At 42.0% G+C, this 14178-nt stretch overlaps 1 protein-coding gene and 1 long non-coding RNA gene across 4 annotated transcripts in view; one reads left to right on the top strand and one right to left on the bottom strand.

The window, feature by feature from the left end:
* The window catches only part of fra10ac1 (FRA10A associated CGG repeat 1), a 70204-nt gene extending 67489 nt beyond the window's left edge, over window positions 1-2715 (bottom strand). For all 3 annotated transcript variants that reach the window (XR_009507453.1, XR_009507452.1, XM_059947576.1), the window contains exon 1: window positions 2645-2715. Coding sequence is in view for 1 of the 3 variants with exons in the window: in XM_059947576.1 (XP_059803559.1) it covers window positions 2645-2680 (36 nt within the window). In the remaining 2 variants the exon portion in view is untranslated. The remainder of the gene's footprint in view (window positions 1-2644) is intronic.
* A 10-nt stretch (window positions 2716-2725) lies between these two features.
* On the top strand, window positions 2726-13833 carry LOC132379549 (uncharacterized). The gene is made up of 3 exons (XR_009507454.1): window positions 2726-3214; window positions 9036-9116; window positions 9653-13833. It is a non-coding gene; the product is annotated as an uncharacterized LOC132379549 (long non-coding RNA).
* The last annotated feature ends 345 nt before the right edge of the window (window positions 13834-14178 follow it).

Raw genomic sequence — 14178 nt, 5'->3', positions numbered from 1 at the left:
TTCCCTTCATTCCTATTTTTTGCCTCCTACCTATCAATCACTGCTTTATCCATACTAAAGTCTTTTCTGTAATACCATGGGCTTGTAACTTGTTAAGCAGCCTTATGTGTGGAACCTTGTCAAAGGCCTACTGAAAATTGAAGTACACAAGGTCAACTGATTCTCTTTTGTCTATCCTGCTTGTTATGTCTTCAAAGAATTCTAACAGATGTGTCAGGCAAGATTTTCCCTCGAGGAAACTGTACTGACTATGGCTTATTTTATCATGTGCATCCAAGTACCCTGAAGCCACATGCTTAACAATCAACTCCAACATCTTCCCAACCACTGAGGTCAGACTAACTGGCCTATAGTTTCCTTTCATCTGCCTCTCTTCCTTTTTGAAGAGTGGAGTGATATTTGCAATTTTCCAATCTTTTGGAATGATTCCAGAATCTAGTGATTCTTGAAGGATCATTGCTAATGTCTCTACAATCTCCTCAGCGACCTCTTTCAGAACCCTGGGGTTACATCATCTGGTCCAGGTGACCTATCTACCTTCAGACCTTTCAGTTTCCCAAGTACTGTCTCCCTAGTAATGGCAACTTCATACACATCATTCTTCCTGACGCCTGGAACTTCCACCATTGACAGTGACAGCGTCTTCTAAAATGAAGACTACAGTAAAATACTTATTCATTTCGTCCCCCGTTACCACCTCTCCAGCATCGTATTCCAGTGGTCCAATATTCACTATCGCCCCTCTTTAACACTTTATGTATGTGAAGAAACCTTTGGTATCCTCTTTAATATTTTCCATCTTTACACTCTTACTGATTTTAGGTGCCTTCTGTTGGTTTGTAAAATCTTCCCAATCCTTTAACTTGCAAGGATATTGGACACTCTTGGGTTCAGATGTAACCCCTCCCTTTTGTACAGGATGTACCATCCCCAGAAGAAATCCCAATGATCCCTAAATCTGAACCCCTGCCCCTTGCATCAGTCCCTCAGTCATGCATTCATCTGCCAAATCATCCTATTCTAACCCTCATTGGCATGTGGTACAGGCCACAATCCAGAGATTACTGCCCTTGAGGTCCTGTTTTCCAGCTTTCTATCTTGCTCCCTAAAATCTCTCTTTAGGACCTCCTCACCTTGTCTACCTATATCATTGGTGCCAGTAGTACCAAGACTTTTGGCTGCTCACCCTCAGCCTTGAGAATGCCATGGAACTGATCTGAGCCATCCCTGATCCTGGCACCAGCAAGGCAACATACCAACTGGGTGTCTCTATTGTGCCCAAAGAATCAACTCTCATCTTCTGCTTGAACTCACCATAAGTGCTTTCTTCTACGATCCCTCCCCTAACTTTGCTGCTTCTGAAAACAAACTTCCCTTTCTTTCTTTCCCAGTTGTGACGAAGGATCCCAGACTGTAATCATTGTTTTGTTTTGCTGCCTGTCCTCCTTAAGGGTTTTCTGCATTTTCTATTTTAATTATAAAATTGGCTTAATAATAAAATTTGGTGGCTACTCTGTGAATGAAAATCTGTTACCAGTAGTGTATAACAGGGAATAGTGTTGGGGTAGCTCCTAATTGTTATGTATATTAAGGATTTGAATAAGAACGTAGAAAGTATGATTAGTAAGCTCGAAGGTGACGCAAATTGGTGGTCTGTTGAATGTGTGCAAAATAGCTTTAGGATGATACTCACAAGGAATTCTGCAACACAAACAAATTGCTGGAGGAACTCAGCATGTCAGGCAGCATCCATGGTAGGTGGAATTTAATCCTGATAGGTATTAGGCGAGGACTCAACAGGCTACAACATGCACAATGAATAGTAGGGAATATGGTGGAATGGAGACCAAAATTCCCTGAAGCGACACACACAAAATGCTGGAACTCAGCAGGTCAGACAGCAACTATGGAAAGGAATAAACAGTTGTTGCTTCAACCTTGAAGGTGGCTGCACATAATGAAGGCGGCACAGCTTTCATTAGGCACAGCACAGAATGTAAGAGCCGGATGTTATTGTGCAACTTTATAAAACATTACTTTGCCCACAACTAGCATACTGTGTGCTGAATAGTCATTCCATTATTGGAAGGATGTAATTGCACTGGAGGTGATGCAGAGAAGATATTGCCTGGTGTGGAGTGTTTCAGACTTAGCGTTGATAGAAGAGGGTTGTTTCACTTGGGAGTAGAGAAGGCACGGGTGGGTGGAATCTGATGGGTGTACACAAAATAAGGAGGCACATCAATAACATGAATAGTAGGAAACATCTCCATAACACAGGAGTCTAAAACCAGAGTATAGCTTTGAGGCAAGAGCTAAGAGGAGGATTTGACTGCACACAGTTGGCTGCCTGACGAGACTCACCTCTAAGAAATAAGCAATCACAGAGCTTAGGTTATTGGCCCCGTACTGGTAAACGGATTAATTCAGATGTTATTAAATATCAGCATCATCGCTGTAAACCGAAGGGCCTGTTTCTGTGTCGTAAGCCGATGAATTTAATAAACTTGAATTACACTTATACTTGAACGAGGAACTATTCTGTGCTTTTCTGTCATTTTTCGAGAACGGGGGGGGGGGGGGTTATTTTACTGTCTCATACTCGCTCCCAGCCCCCACCCCGAAAACGATTTAACTGTCAGACCTGAACAAGATCGAACTTCGCCCGTCGGCCGCTCATCTTCGTTCCGAGCTCAGCCTCGGCGCCGACCGATGACGCCACCAGACGGCGACGCGAAGATGGCCGAACGACTCATTGAATCAGGGCCAAGACCTACATGGCTGGCAAAGTCCCTTCCGGACCAAGGCAGTCTTGAGAGGCACTTTGTTTCACAGAAATCCCCTGCACGCACATCTTTCTGTGTCTGCGTTTTTGAGGATAATGGGATCATCTTTGAGTCCAGGGTCCACTTTGCTTTGTAGACATTCGTGCACCCCGTTTTTTTGCAGTACGTTGTATTTTTTTTGGAGAAGACTGTGATCATCTTTGAATCTTTTCACCTGGAAATAATTTATTTAGGATCTGGTGTTTTCCGATTCGACAATTTTGGCGCAGTCGGCAAGAATGATGATGAAAAAGAGTTTGAAAATACTTAAAACAGCGAAGGAACTTTGAGTGGGCACTTAATAGGAGGCAAGAACATCCTCCGTCCCTGAATTGTCGGATAAATCGTCTGATTCTGCCTTCTTATTCCATCTGAAGGAAGTTTTAAGAGTGAGAAGAAAACTATTTTACTTTATTTGTAGCGAATTCGTGCTAAATATTCTGGGTGGCAATTCTATTGATACCCTTTGGGCACAACTCCAGTAAAATAATTGGGTTCGTGACTCGACTGATACCTTTTGGGCACAGCTCTATTTAAAAAATTCGTATTATCAGTCTATTTATACTGTGGTTCGATTCTATTGATATTTTAGGTGCTGTTCTGGTAAAACTTGGGTCGTGTCTCTATTGATGTTTTGGATTATAACTAGTTTGGGGTTGCGATTCTGATAACTGATTGACGTCTAAGTGAAGAGTAGTCATTGACATCGAACTTGAACAGTGGCAAAGTTGAGAAACAAACTGCAGAATCTCTAGCTGTGAGAGAACCGATTACTGAGGGTTTAAACGCTTACTTGAATAGTGTATATGAATTTGATAAGTTTAACGAAAACAAAATCCAGAAGAAATGTGCTATTGATGCTGAGACTAGTGAAAATTGGCTTACTAGTGACGTTGAAAAGAATTTTTTTAAAAAGTCACGACATATGGTGATATTAAATCTGAGTCTGATTCTGAAATCTGGCTGGACGCTAGCGCTATTATCAGAGCTAAGAAAGCGCGAGTTTGCCAGACTAGAAAGTTAAATAAATGAATTTAAACGCGAACGTGCCGAGTTTTAAAATCAAGTGTGTGAACTAAAACGAGCGCATGACGAGTTGACTGAGCAAATAGATTATCAATTAAGTATCGATTAGGGGAAAAGGAAGAAATGTATAACATGCTGAAGGACCAGTCTGACAGACAGTGAAAAGTATAACGGTATATAACTTGTTACCGACTGGGAAAACAGCATGATAAACCTAGCCTTATCGAGGCCAGTTTTTCAGAGTTACAGGGCAAATTCAAACAAAGTAACAGTACGCCAGCAAGCAGGTACCTTCTGTGAGCGATTCTGCCAACCCAGTGAGCGAGTCATTCAACCGGAGCCATTCAGAATCAGGTTTAATATCACCGGTACACGTGGTGAAATTTGTTAACTTCGCGGTAGCAGTACAATGCAATACATGATAAATATAGAAAAAAAATCAATTACAGGAAGTATATATTTATATTAAATAGTTAAATTAAAATAATGCAAAAACAGAAATAATAAAAGTGAGGGTGTTCATCGCTCTGGCTGTTTTCAAAGATTTTAAGTTCCCTAGCCCTTGTCATCTTATTTTTACTATGGATGTCCGCTCCCTGTGCAGCTCCATCCCCCACCTGGAAGGGTTCAAAGCTCTCCGTTTCATTCTGTACACCAGACCCAATCAGTTTCTCTCCTTCGCCTAGCGCTGGTGTCGGCAACCTTTACCACTGAAAGAGCCATTTGGACCCGTTTCCCACAGAAAAGATAACGCTGGGAGCCACAAAACCCATTTGACATTTAAAATGAAATAACACTGCATACAGTGTTTTTTTGCCTTTATGCTATGTATAAACTATAATGTGTTGCATTTATGAAATCGATGAACTCCTGCAGAGAAAACGAAATTACATTTCTGCATGCAACAAAAACTTTTTGAACTCCGAAAAAAAGACGTTGGGTTGAAGGTTACTTTTAGGTAAAATACTCAATGTCTATTTGAGTCCTTCTTGTATTTATGAAAAACGCCAAACTTAAATTGTCCGCCAGCAGCAAACCAAAAATAACATCAGCCAGCTGTCAACCTGAAAAATAAAAGGACTATTTCACTGAACAATGAAAAAAATTTGAATATATGTAAAATAATAGGCAATTTAAATATTTATCATACTTGGTCAATGGGATTTCTGCTCCTGGACCTCAGCGCACAGCGTCAGCACATCAGGGCTGTATGCTGTCACCTTCATCTTTACACAGAATCGCAAGCTGTCATCTGTGAGGCGTGCGCGATGTTTGTTTTTAATAAAGTTCATGTTGGAGAACACCTGCTCACATACATATGTGGATCCAAGATCGACAGGACTCCAAGCAGAGTTTACATACCGGCAGAACAGCGCTATTTGTTCAATATCACCTTTGTCTTTAGACTCGTCACAGGCAATCAAGTAGGCCACAGCTGAATTGATGTCTTTAGTTTACTGTCTTGTGATGTCTTCTGCCATTTTTATGGTTCTGTCTTTGACAGTCTTTGCAGAGAGGGGCATATCCCTGATTTTCTGCACAATTTCACTCTTGTTTTTAAAATCCGTGAATAGATGTTCTGAAATCTTAATGAAAGATTCTTTTATATATTCACATCTGTAAACTGCTTCCCATGCCTGACTATTTCCTGAGCGGCAACAAAACTAGCATATGTCATTGATTTTCCAGACATCATCCACTTCTTGAAATTATTTTTGCTCAGATCAAACTTCTGCATCAGTTCCGAAATGGCTTTTTTTCTCTCATCTCCATCCGGATATTTTTGAGCAAAGGCTGCGTGTTTATTCTGGAAATGTCTTGCGACTTTTGACTTTTTGTTGTTTGCTAGTTTCTCATTGCATATTAAGCAAACCAGTCTCGTCAGCAGTGAAAGCAAATGAATCTGCTTTCTGTTTTCTTCAGTCACTTTTCTTTTTTTAGAATTCTCCATAGTTAGCCTACCTTGGATCGAAAAATTAAAGAAATCGCGCTCTGGCGGGTGTTAGGAATTGGCAGTGGTGACATATATTAATAGTGACAAAAAACACGTTTTATTTAGATTGTACAAGATCACCATAATCTTCAAATTTAGAATTACATTTCAAAAACTAACAAACTAACATAAAATACATTTTAATTAAATACTCATCATTTATTTTCCAATGCCACAGGGAGCCGCAGCACAGAGATGAAAGAGCCGCATGCAGCTCCAGAGCCGCGGGTTGCCGACGCCTGTCCTAGCGGAATATGTCCTCACTCTTAGTAACTTCTCTTTTGGCCCCTCCCACTTCTTTCAGACAAAAGGTGTAGTCATGGGCACTCACTCGGGTCGTGTCTATGCCTGCCTGTTTGTCGGCGATAAGGAGCAGTCGATGTTCCAAGCCTACACTGGTGGCCGGCCCACACTTTTCCTTCGCTACATCGACGACTGCATTGGTGCTGCTTCTTGCACCCGTGCTGAACTCGTCGACTTCATCCACTGTGCCACCAACTTCCACCCGGCCTTCAAACTTGCCTGATCCATTTCCAACACATCCCTCCTCTTGATCGCTCTGTCTCTATCTCTGGAGACAGTTTATCTACTGATGTCTATTAGAAACCCACGGACTCTCGCAGCTACCTGGACTATACCTCCTCCCACCCTGTTGCTTGTAAAAAAATGCCACCCCCTTCTCTCAATTCCTCCTTCTCCGCCACATCTGCTCTCAGGATGAGGCTTTTCATTCCAGAATGAAGGAGATGTCCTCTTTCAAAGAAAAGGGCTTCCCTTCCTCCACCATCAACGCTGACCTCAACCGCAACTTTTTGCACAAGTCTGCTCTCACCCCATCCTCCCGCGACCCTTCCAGGGTTAGGATTCCTCTTGTCTTCATGTACCACCCCACCAGCCTCCGCGTCCAGCACATAATTCTCCGCACCTTCCGCTATCTCCAAAGGGATCCCACCACCAAGCACATCTTCCCCACCCCCCACACAGGGCTCCCTTGTCCAGTCGTCCCTCCCCACTGATCCTGGCACTTATCCTTGCAAGTGGAACAAGTGTTACACCTCCTCCCTCACTACCATTCAGGGCCTCAAACAGTCCTTCCAGGTGAGTTGTTTGGGCTCATATGCTGTGTCCAATGATCCCAGTATGGCCTCCTGTATAGAGACCTGACGTAGATTGGGAGACCGCTTCGCCAAGCACCTACACTCCATCTGCCAGAAAAAGCAGAATCTGCCAGTAGCCACCCACTTTAATTCCACTTCCCACTCTCATTCTGATATGTCTATCCATGGCCTCCTCCACTGTCGTGATGAGGCCACACTCAGGTTGGAGGAACAACACCTTGTATTCCGTCTGGGTAGCCTCCAACCTGATGGCATGAATATTCATTCTTCCAATGTCCAGTAAAGTCCTTCCCACCCCCCCCCTTCACTCTTCCCATCCACTTTTCCCTCCATTGCTTTATCTCCTTACTTGCTCATTGCCTCCCTCTGGTGCCCTTCCCCCTTTTTCTTTCTTCCATGGCCTTTTGACCTCTCCTATTAGATTCCCCCTTCTCCAGCCCTGTATCTCTTTCACCAGTCAACTTCCCAGCTCTTTACTTCACCCTCCCCCCGTTTTACCTACCACACTGTTCCTCCCTCCTTTCAACTCTATCCCTCATTTATTTTCTCTCCAATCCTCATGAAGGATTTCAGCCTAAAGTATTGACTATTATTTTCCATAGATGCTGCCTGGCCTGCTGAATTTCTCCACCATTTTGTGTGTGTTGCTTGGATTTCCAGCATCTGCAGATTTTCTCTTGTTAGTGTTCATGGGTTCAACATCCATTTAGAAATCAGATGGCAGAGAGGAAGAAGCATTTCCTGAATCACTGATTGTGGGCCTTCAGGATTCTGTACCCACTGCCTGATGGTAACAATGAGAAGAGGGCATGTCCTGGATGATGGGGTCCTTAATGATGGACACCACCTTTCTGAGGCACCTTGAAGATGTCCTGAATACTGTGGAGAGAGGCTAATACCCAAGGTAGAGCTAATTTTACAACTTTCTGTAGCTTTTTTCGATTCTGTGCAGTAGCCTCCCCACCCTATACCAGACAGTGATGCAGCCTGTCAGAATCCTCTCCATGGTACATCTACAGAAGATTTTCAAGTGTTTTAATTAACAAACCAAATCTCTTCAAACTCCAAGTGAAATATAGCTGCTGTCTCGCCTTCTTTATAGCTGCATCAATATGTTGGGACCAGGTTAGATCCTCAGAGATATTGACACCCAAGAACTTGAAATTGCTCACTCTCTGCACTAAGCACACATCCCTGAGGTGCACCAGTGTTGATCGTCCACAAGGAGGAGATACTATTACCAATATGCACAGATTGTGGTCTTCTGGTTAGGAAGTTGAGAATCCAATTGCAGAGGGAGGTATAGAGACCTAAGTTCCATAGCGTATTGATCAGGTCTGTAGGACTGACGGTGTTAAACACTGAGTGATAGTCTAAGAACAGCATCATGAACAGAGCAGCATCCTGAAACACTGTATTGTCCAGCCAGACACAGTGGCACCTTGGGAACTCCAAGAAACTGCAAGATGGAAATAACAACTCAACAGAGACCTCTGGTAGCTCAAGTGATGGTGACTGTGATGAGATAATCGGTTAGGCCACCATGTCACGACATGTCCCAATTAAAAACTACGGGATTGAAAGCACACAAGAATGAAATTAGAGATTACTAAAGGAGATAGGAGGTTTCCCATCAGCCACCAGACACAGAAAATCTTGTCAAATGGTCCAAAGAAATTCCGCATACTAGAAAAGGAAGCTTGCAGACTTTGACTGAACTTAAATTAAAACCATATATAATTGCACCCATATGATGGCATCCAAATTTTGGCTACCATGTTGTCTCCTCAGCAAATAAGACAGTTGTCCCATTAAGTTGAGGATGATATAGGAGAGGATACACAGTATTTACTAGGAAGAATAAGCCCCAACGGGAATTGATTGGAGGAAAGTGGTTGATTGCAAACAAAAGGCTTCAGAAGTTTGGATCAGCTACTCAGGAGTTCAAAGAATAATTGAAGTTAAAAAGGAAGGAGCTGAGGAGAGTCAATGGTACCTAACGGCGACTCCTTTGCTTGTATCTTTGGAAACAGCTCTATTTCCGCCTTTAATATCTCTATTTTTCTCTTTCAGGGTTCTTTCAAAGACCCTGACCCGAAGTTGCACACTGACTTCGGTTCTTTACAGGAATGGGACCCACTTGAGTGCTCGGTGGTAGGTACCGATGCTTTTCCTTGCTGGTGTGGGGAGGAGGGGTCATTGCTTGCTGCGGCTTACGCGCAGGAGGGGGGAGCTGGGGGGACTTTGGGGTTTTAACATTTAACTGTCATTCATTCTTTGGGGGCATTTCTCTGTTTTCGTGGATGGTCGCAAAGAAAAGCATTTCAGGATGTATAGTATATACATTTCTCTGCCATTCAATGTACCTTTGAAACCTAATACAGAAGAATCCACATATGGCCCCCTCAAGTCAGCCTTCATGGAGGGCTTGAAACTGATGTTCATGAAATGGTGAGGCTAGGAAAAGCAAATTGGAGTGAAACTGCCATTTCTTAACATGATCTCGTGCAAACAGCCAAACAAGTGGAGTGGGATTTCAAAGTCTGAATAAGATCAGTACAGATGAACCATCTGTCTAAACCTGCTTACCCACAGAACGATTGGAAATAGAATTCATAGCATTCTCGATCTGAGCTACAACCCCAACGAAACAAGATAACATGTAAATTCTGTCATTTGATTTCTTACAGCTGTGAGGATTCCAATCAAGAATGGCCAACTAGTACGAGAACATATGAAAGTCATACAACTACAGTCAGAAGTTGATGTATTAAAATGTAGTGGTCACACCAAAATCACTCACATGAGAAGCCATGCAAGTGCAGTCACAGACGAAACTGTGAAAAGGGCAGCAGGGGAAGGAATAAAGAAATAGAAAAAAACCCGATAACTGAAACTATAGAAACAAAGATGAACTCCATATCATGGACGAACATACAAGGTATTTGAAAAATGCAAAATCAATGGACTGACCAAGAGAAGATATCCTGGTTAGAAAATGATGATGGAGTATGGAGATTTGGCACTAGTCACAGACTAGTAGCCCCAACAGGACTGCTTCCTTAACTGGCACAGCAGATACACTCCCTAGGACGCACTGGAGTGCGAAGGATGATTGACAGATTCTCCCAGTGGTGGTGGAATCCAAATTTCAGGATGCAAGCTCGACGAACAGTTGAGAGATGCATGGCGTGCCAGAAAGCAAACCGTGGATCATTTACCTCAACTAAGTACTCCTGCCCATCTGGTCCATTTTTACATCTACAAATGGACTACATTGCTCTACCAAAGTACCAAGGATATTCAGATATCCTAGTAATAGTGGATAAATCATGGACGGTCAATCATGGAAAACCCTGAACATCCTCTGCACAGCACCATCCAGAGACAGAGAAGCAGCTTCAGCGGCAGGTTGCTGTCAATGCAATGCTCCTCAGACAGGATGAGGAGATCATTACTCCCCAACGCCATTCGGCTCTACAATTCAACCACCAGGGGCAATACATGTTAAAGTGCCGGGGTTAGGACTGAGATTAAGTTACCACTCAATGCACTTTAGTAAACTATTTAAGAACTTTTTAAAAGCTATTTATTAATGCTTTTTGGGAGGGTGATTTTAGATGCATATCATATTTTAAATACTATATGTAATTAGTTTTGCTACAATAAGTGTATGGGACTCTGGAAAAATGTTGAATTTCCCCTTGGGGATGAATAAAGTATCTATCTATCTAAATGTTCAAGATGGGTGTAAGCCATCCCGGCAAGAAAAGCTACTGCCACACTCACAGGCAAAGCTCTGATTAAGGACTCTATTCCTTGATGTGGTTTGCCATGCCACACTGACTCTGACTAAGGAACACATTACACTGGAAATGTTTGTCAAGAATCATGTCGACTGATGAACATTGATTGGTTTTTTCACTGTCCACATCATCCAGAGTCGTTATGACAAGCTGAAAGAATAAATGGCATCATCAAGCAATGACTAAGTATCACGAAGAAAGCATACCGTGGCCTGCAGCTCTTCCTTTTATTTTGTGTAGCATCAAAGCAAACCCAAACAAGAAAACAAAACTGAGTCCATTGGAGTGGTAACAGCCTCCTACATCACTTCTGGGAGCCCTCAATCTCAGCGAGACTGATATACACATTATGGCAGATAGCTTAGTTGACTATTAGAAACGTAGAAAACTTATAGCACAATACAGGCCCTTTGGCCCACAATGCTGTGCCGAACATGCACTTAATTTAGAAATTACCTAGGGTTACCCATAACCCTCTATTTTTTAAGCTCCATGTACCTGTCCAGGAGTCTCTTAAAAGACCCTATCGTATCCGTCTCCACCACCATCACCGGCAGCTCATTCCACACACTCACCACTCTCTATGTAAAAAAAAACAACTCACCCCTGATATCTCTTCTGTACCTATTTCCAAGCACCTTAAAACTGTGCCCTCTCATGTTAGCCATTTCAGCCCTGGGAAGAAGCCTCTGACTATCCATACGATCAATGCCTCTCACCATCTTATACACCTCTAAGAGGTCACCTCTCATCCTTTGTCACTCCAAGGAGAAGAGGATGAGTTCACTCAACCTATTCTCAAAGGCATTCTCCCCAATCCAGGCAACATCCTTGTAAATGTCTGCTGCACCCTACGGTTAATGAAGGCCAATGTACCGTATGCCTTCTTAACCACAGAGTCAACCTGCGCAGCAGCTTTGAGTGTCCTATGGACTCGGACCCCAAGATCCCTCTGATACCCCATACTGCCAAGAGTCTTACCAAGAATCTTACTGTGTGAAATTAACCCAAGCTGTTCAGTCTGCTTCTCATAGGGTGGAGTGGCCCACTGGGAGGAGGGCACACTGATTCTTGGCGAGTGGGTCTTAGTTAAGAAATCACATAAGGAACCACTGGAAGCTCAGGGGGAAGGCCCTTACCAAGTACTATTGATTACCGATTTGACAGTCAAGGTAGATGGTAAGAGTAAGTGGACACATGCCAGCCACTACAAGCAAGCTAAAGTGACATCATATTAAGATAAGTGCTGTGAGATGACTTCAAGCAAATTGATAATTATTGGATATTATGGATTTTATTTTGCAGTTTGCTCTTGTTATGCGTCCTACTTCCACTACTCATGATGTGCCAGTTGAAATGACACATAATGTATATTTATGGGTATTGCATGAATATGCAGGTGCTTTTAATGATTTGGATTGTTGGCTATGTCTATACATACCACACACTTGAAAGTATTCACCAATGCTAGGCATTCCTGCATATCCAGAGGAAGTAGGTTCCCTCTTCAGAAAACATTCAGTGATAGTGATGTAGATACTTTACCTGCAGTTCATCATTCTGACAAGGGATGTGAATATATAATCGCCATATCCCCCCACATATCGTCTCAAACTGAGTCATTGATATGAATATGATCAACATGACTTGAGAAACGACGCATCTGACCTTATCCGTATTTAGCCCCAGATAACCATCTCTGTTCTTTTCAAAGCTAATCATGTACTTAGCATAAAAGTTGCTCTATGCCCGAGTTCAGAAGCTGCCATTCCAGTAGAGCACAGCTTGTGAAATCATACTCTATATTATCAGAAATGGTCTAAGTTCATGGAACACCACATTCTGTGCAGAAGTGGTGCCTATGCATTTTTCTCACATAATTGGTTAGAATCTTGGTATCTAGGGTATGTTTTCCCTGCCATGAGGTGCTCGTACACACAGACACAGACACACACACACACACACACCCACACCCACACCCACACCCACACCCACACCCACCCACCCACCCTTACCTGTACCATCCGAGTCTAGAAAGAAATCAGCCATTTCAAATGGAGAACACTTTGCAGCTATCCTATTTCCACCCTATGGGGTTGCAAGAAGTACAAGAGAGATTACAAAAGTTTCCAAAGCATTAGAAAAGGTGAGCAATGACATTGCTGACACCTTAACAATGAAAATGGTTAGTATGCACAAATTGGTTCTTCAGAAGCATGTGGCATTAGATCTCCTGGTAGGGAGGGAAGGGGGACATGCGCACTTATAAATAAGGAATGTTGCACCTAGGTACGTGACTACTCCAAAGGCATAACTAATCTGACTGACCACATTTGTAATGAAGTTGCTAATCTACATCAAACTGATGAATGAGATTTCTTTAATTGAATTCATTTCAGTCTTGGATGCTGGAGTTACCAAATATTAAAAGTCATAATAGTTATATTAATATGTATGGTCATAATCTACATTTTTTGTGTTTGTTTGAAGGTGATCATGACATAATACTATACATGCTTTGAAGAACATGTGTATTTTCTTTGATAATATACAACTGAAATAGTTTTTGATTACTCTGTAATATAGATACTTTAAAGTTTTCCTGCTTCTAAATTTTCAGACATAGTGATTCAAATTGTGTTTTAGAATCAAACGGTGGGTGGAGGCAGTTTCATGGGAATTGGTTGTTCTTTATGTTTTTAATAAGGTTTTAATTGAATTAATGAGTTTTTAGCAAAACTGAATTTGTAGTTTCACTAACATATGACTTCTATTTTTCACAATATTTGATGTTAGACGCCACCTCCTGGTGGCAAAATGATATAACTGTTTATCGTTTTTCAATTTGTTCATTGGCTAAGTGTTAAACATGCTATTCCTGTATGTCTTCCAATAGGCCCTCCCTTATCTTAGGGATTTGCCTTAGCTAAGTATAGAAGTGTCTGTTTCTACAAAAATTTCCTTTCTAGTTCTTGGTTCTTTATTTTCTGCCCATCTCTTAGTAGTAAAACAATTGCCATGTGATCTGTGCCTGTTCCTTTGTTTTAAACTTTCAATAAATAATTGTGAAGCAACAAGTTTTCAACTCATTTATGGACTCCTCAAAGAATCTGCAGATCAGAAATCACTAGATCCAACAATTTGTTGTGCCGGACCTCTGTGTACGGTTTCTCTCTTTCCAGGTCTGGTATTTTAAAAAGCTGGTTATGCCTGGATATCTGCAGCAAAAAACTGAGAAAGTGGTTTTCCATAGGACTTAAAATTTCAGGTTCCCATGAAGTAGTTTCTTTTCTCTGGTGTGACTTTTAAATATGAGGAAATACGATTTCATTTAAAAGTTTGGAGGTGGTGTTAGGAAATAGCCTCACACAGTAGCATTTCCTTTTATGACCTAAAAGGAAAATACATGG

The sequence above is a fragment of the Hypanus sabinus genome, chromosome 22 (assembly GCF_030144855.1).
Source record: "Hypanus sabinus isolate sHypSab1 chromosome 22, sHypSab1.hap1, whole genome shotgun sequence".
Lineage (NCBI taxonomy): Eukaryota > Metazoa > Chordata > Chondrichthyes > Myliobatiformes > Dasyatidae > Hypanus > Hypanus sabinus.
This window is presented reverse-complemented; position numbering and strand designations above follow the sequence as displayed.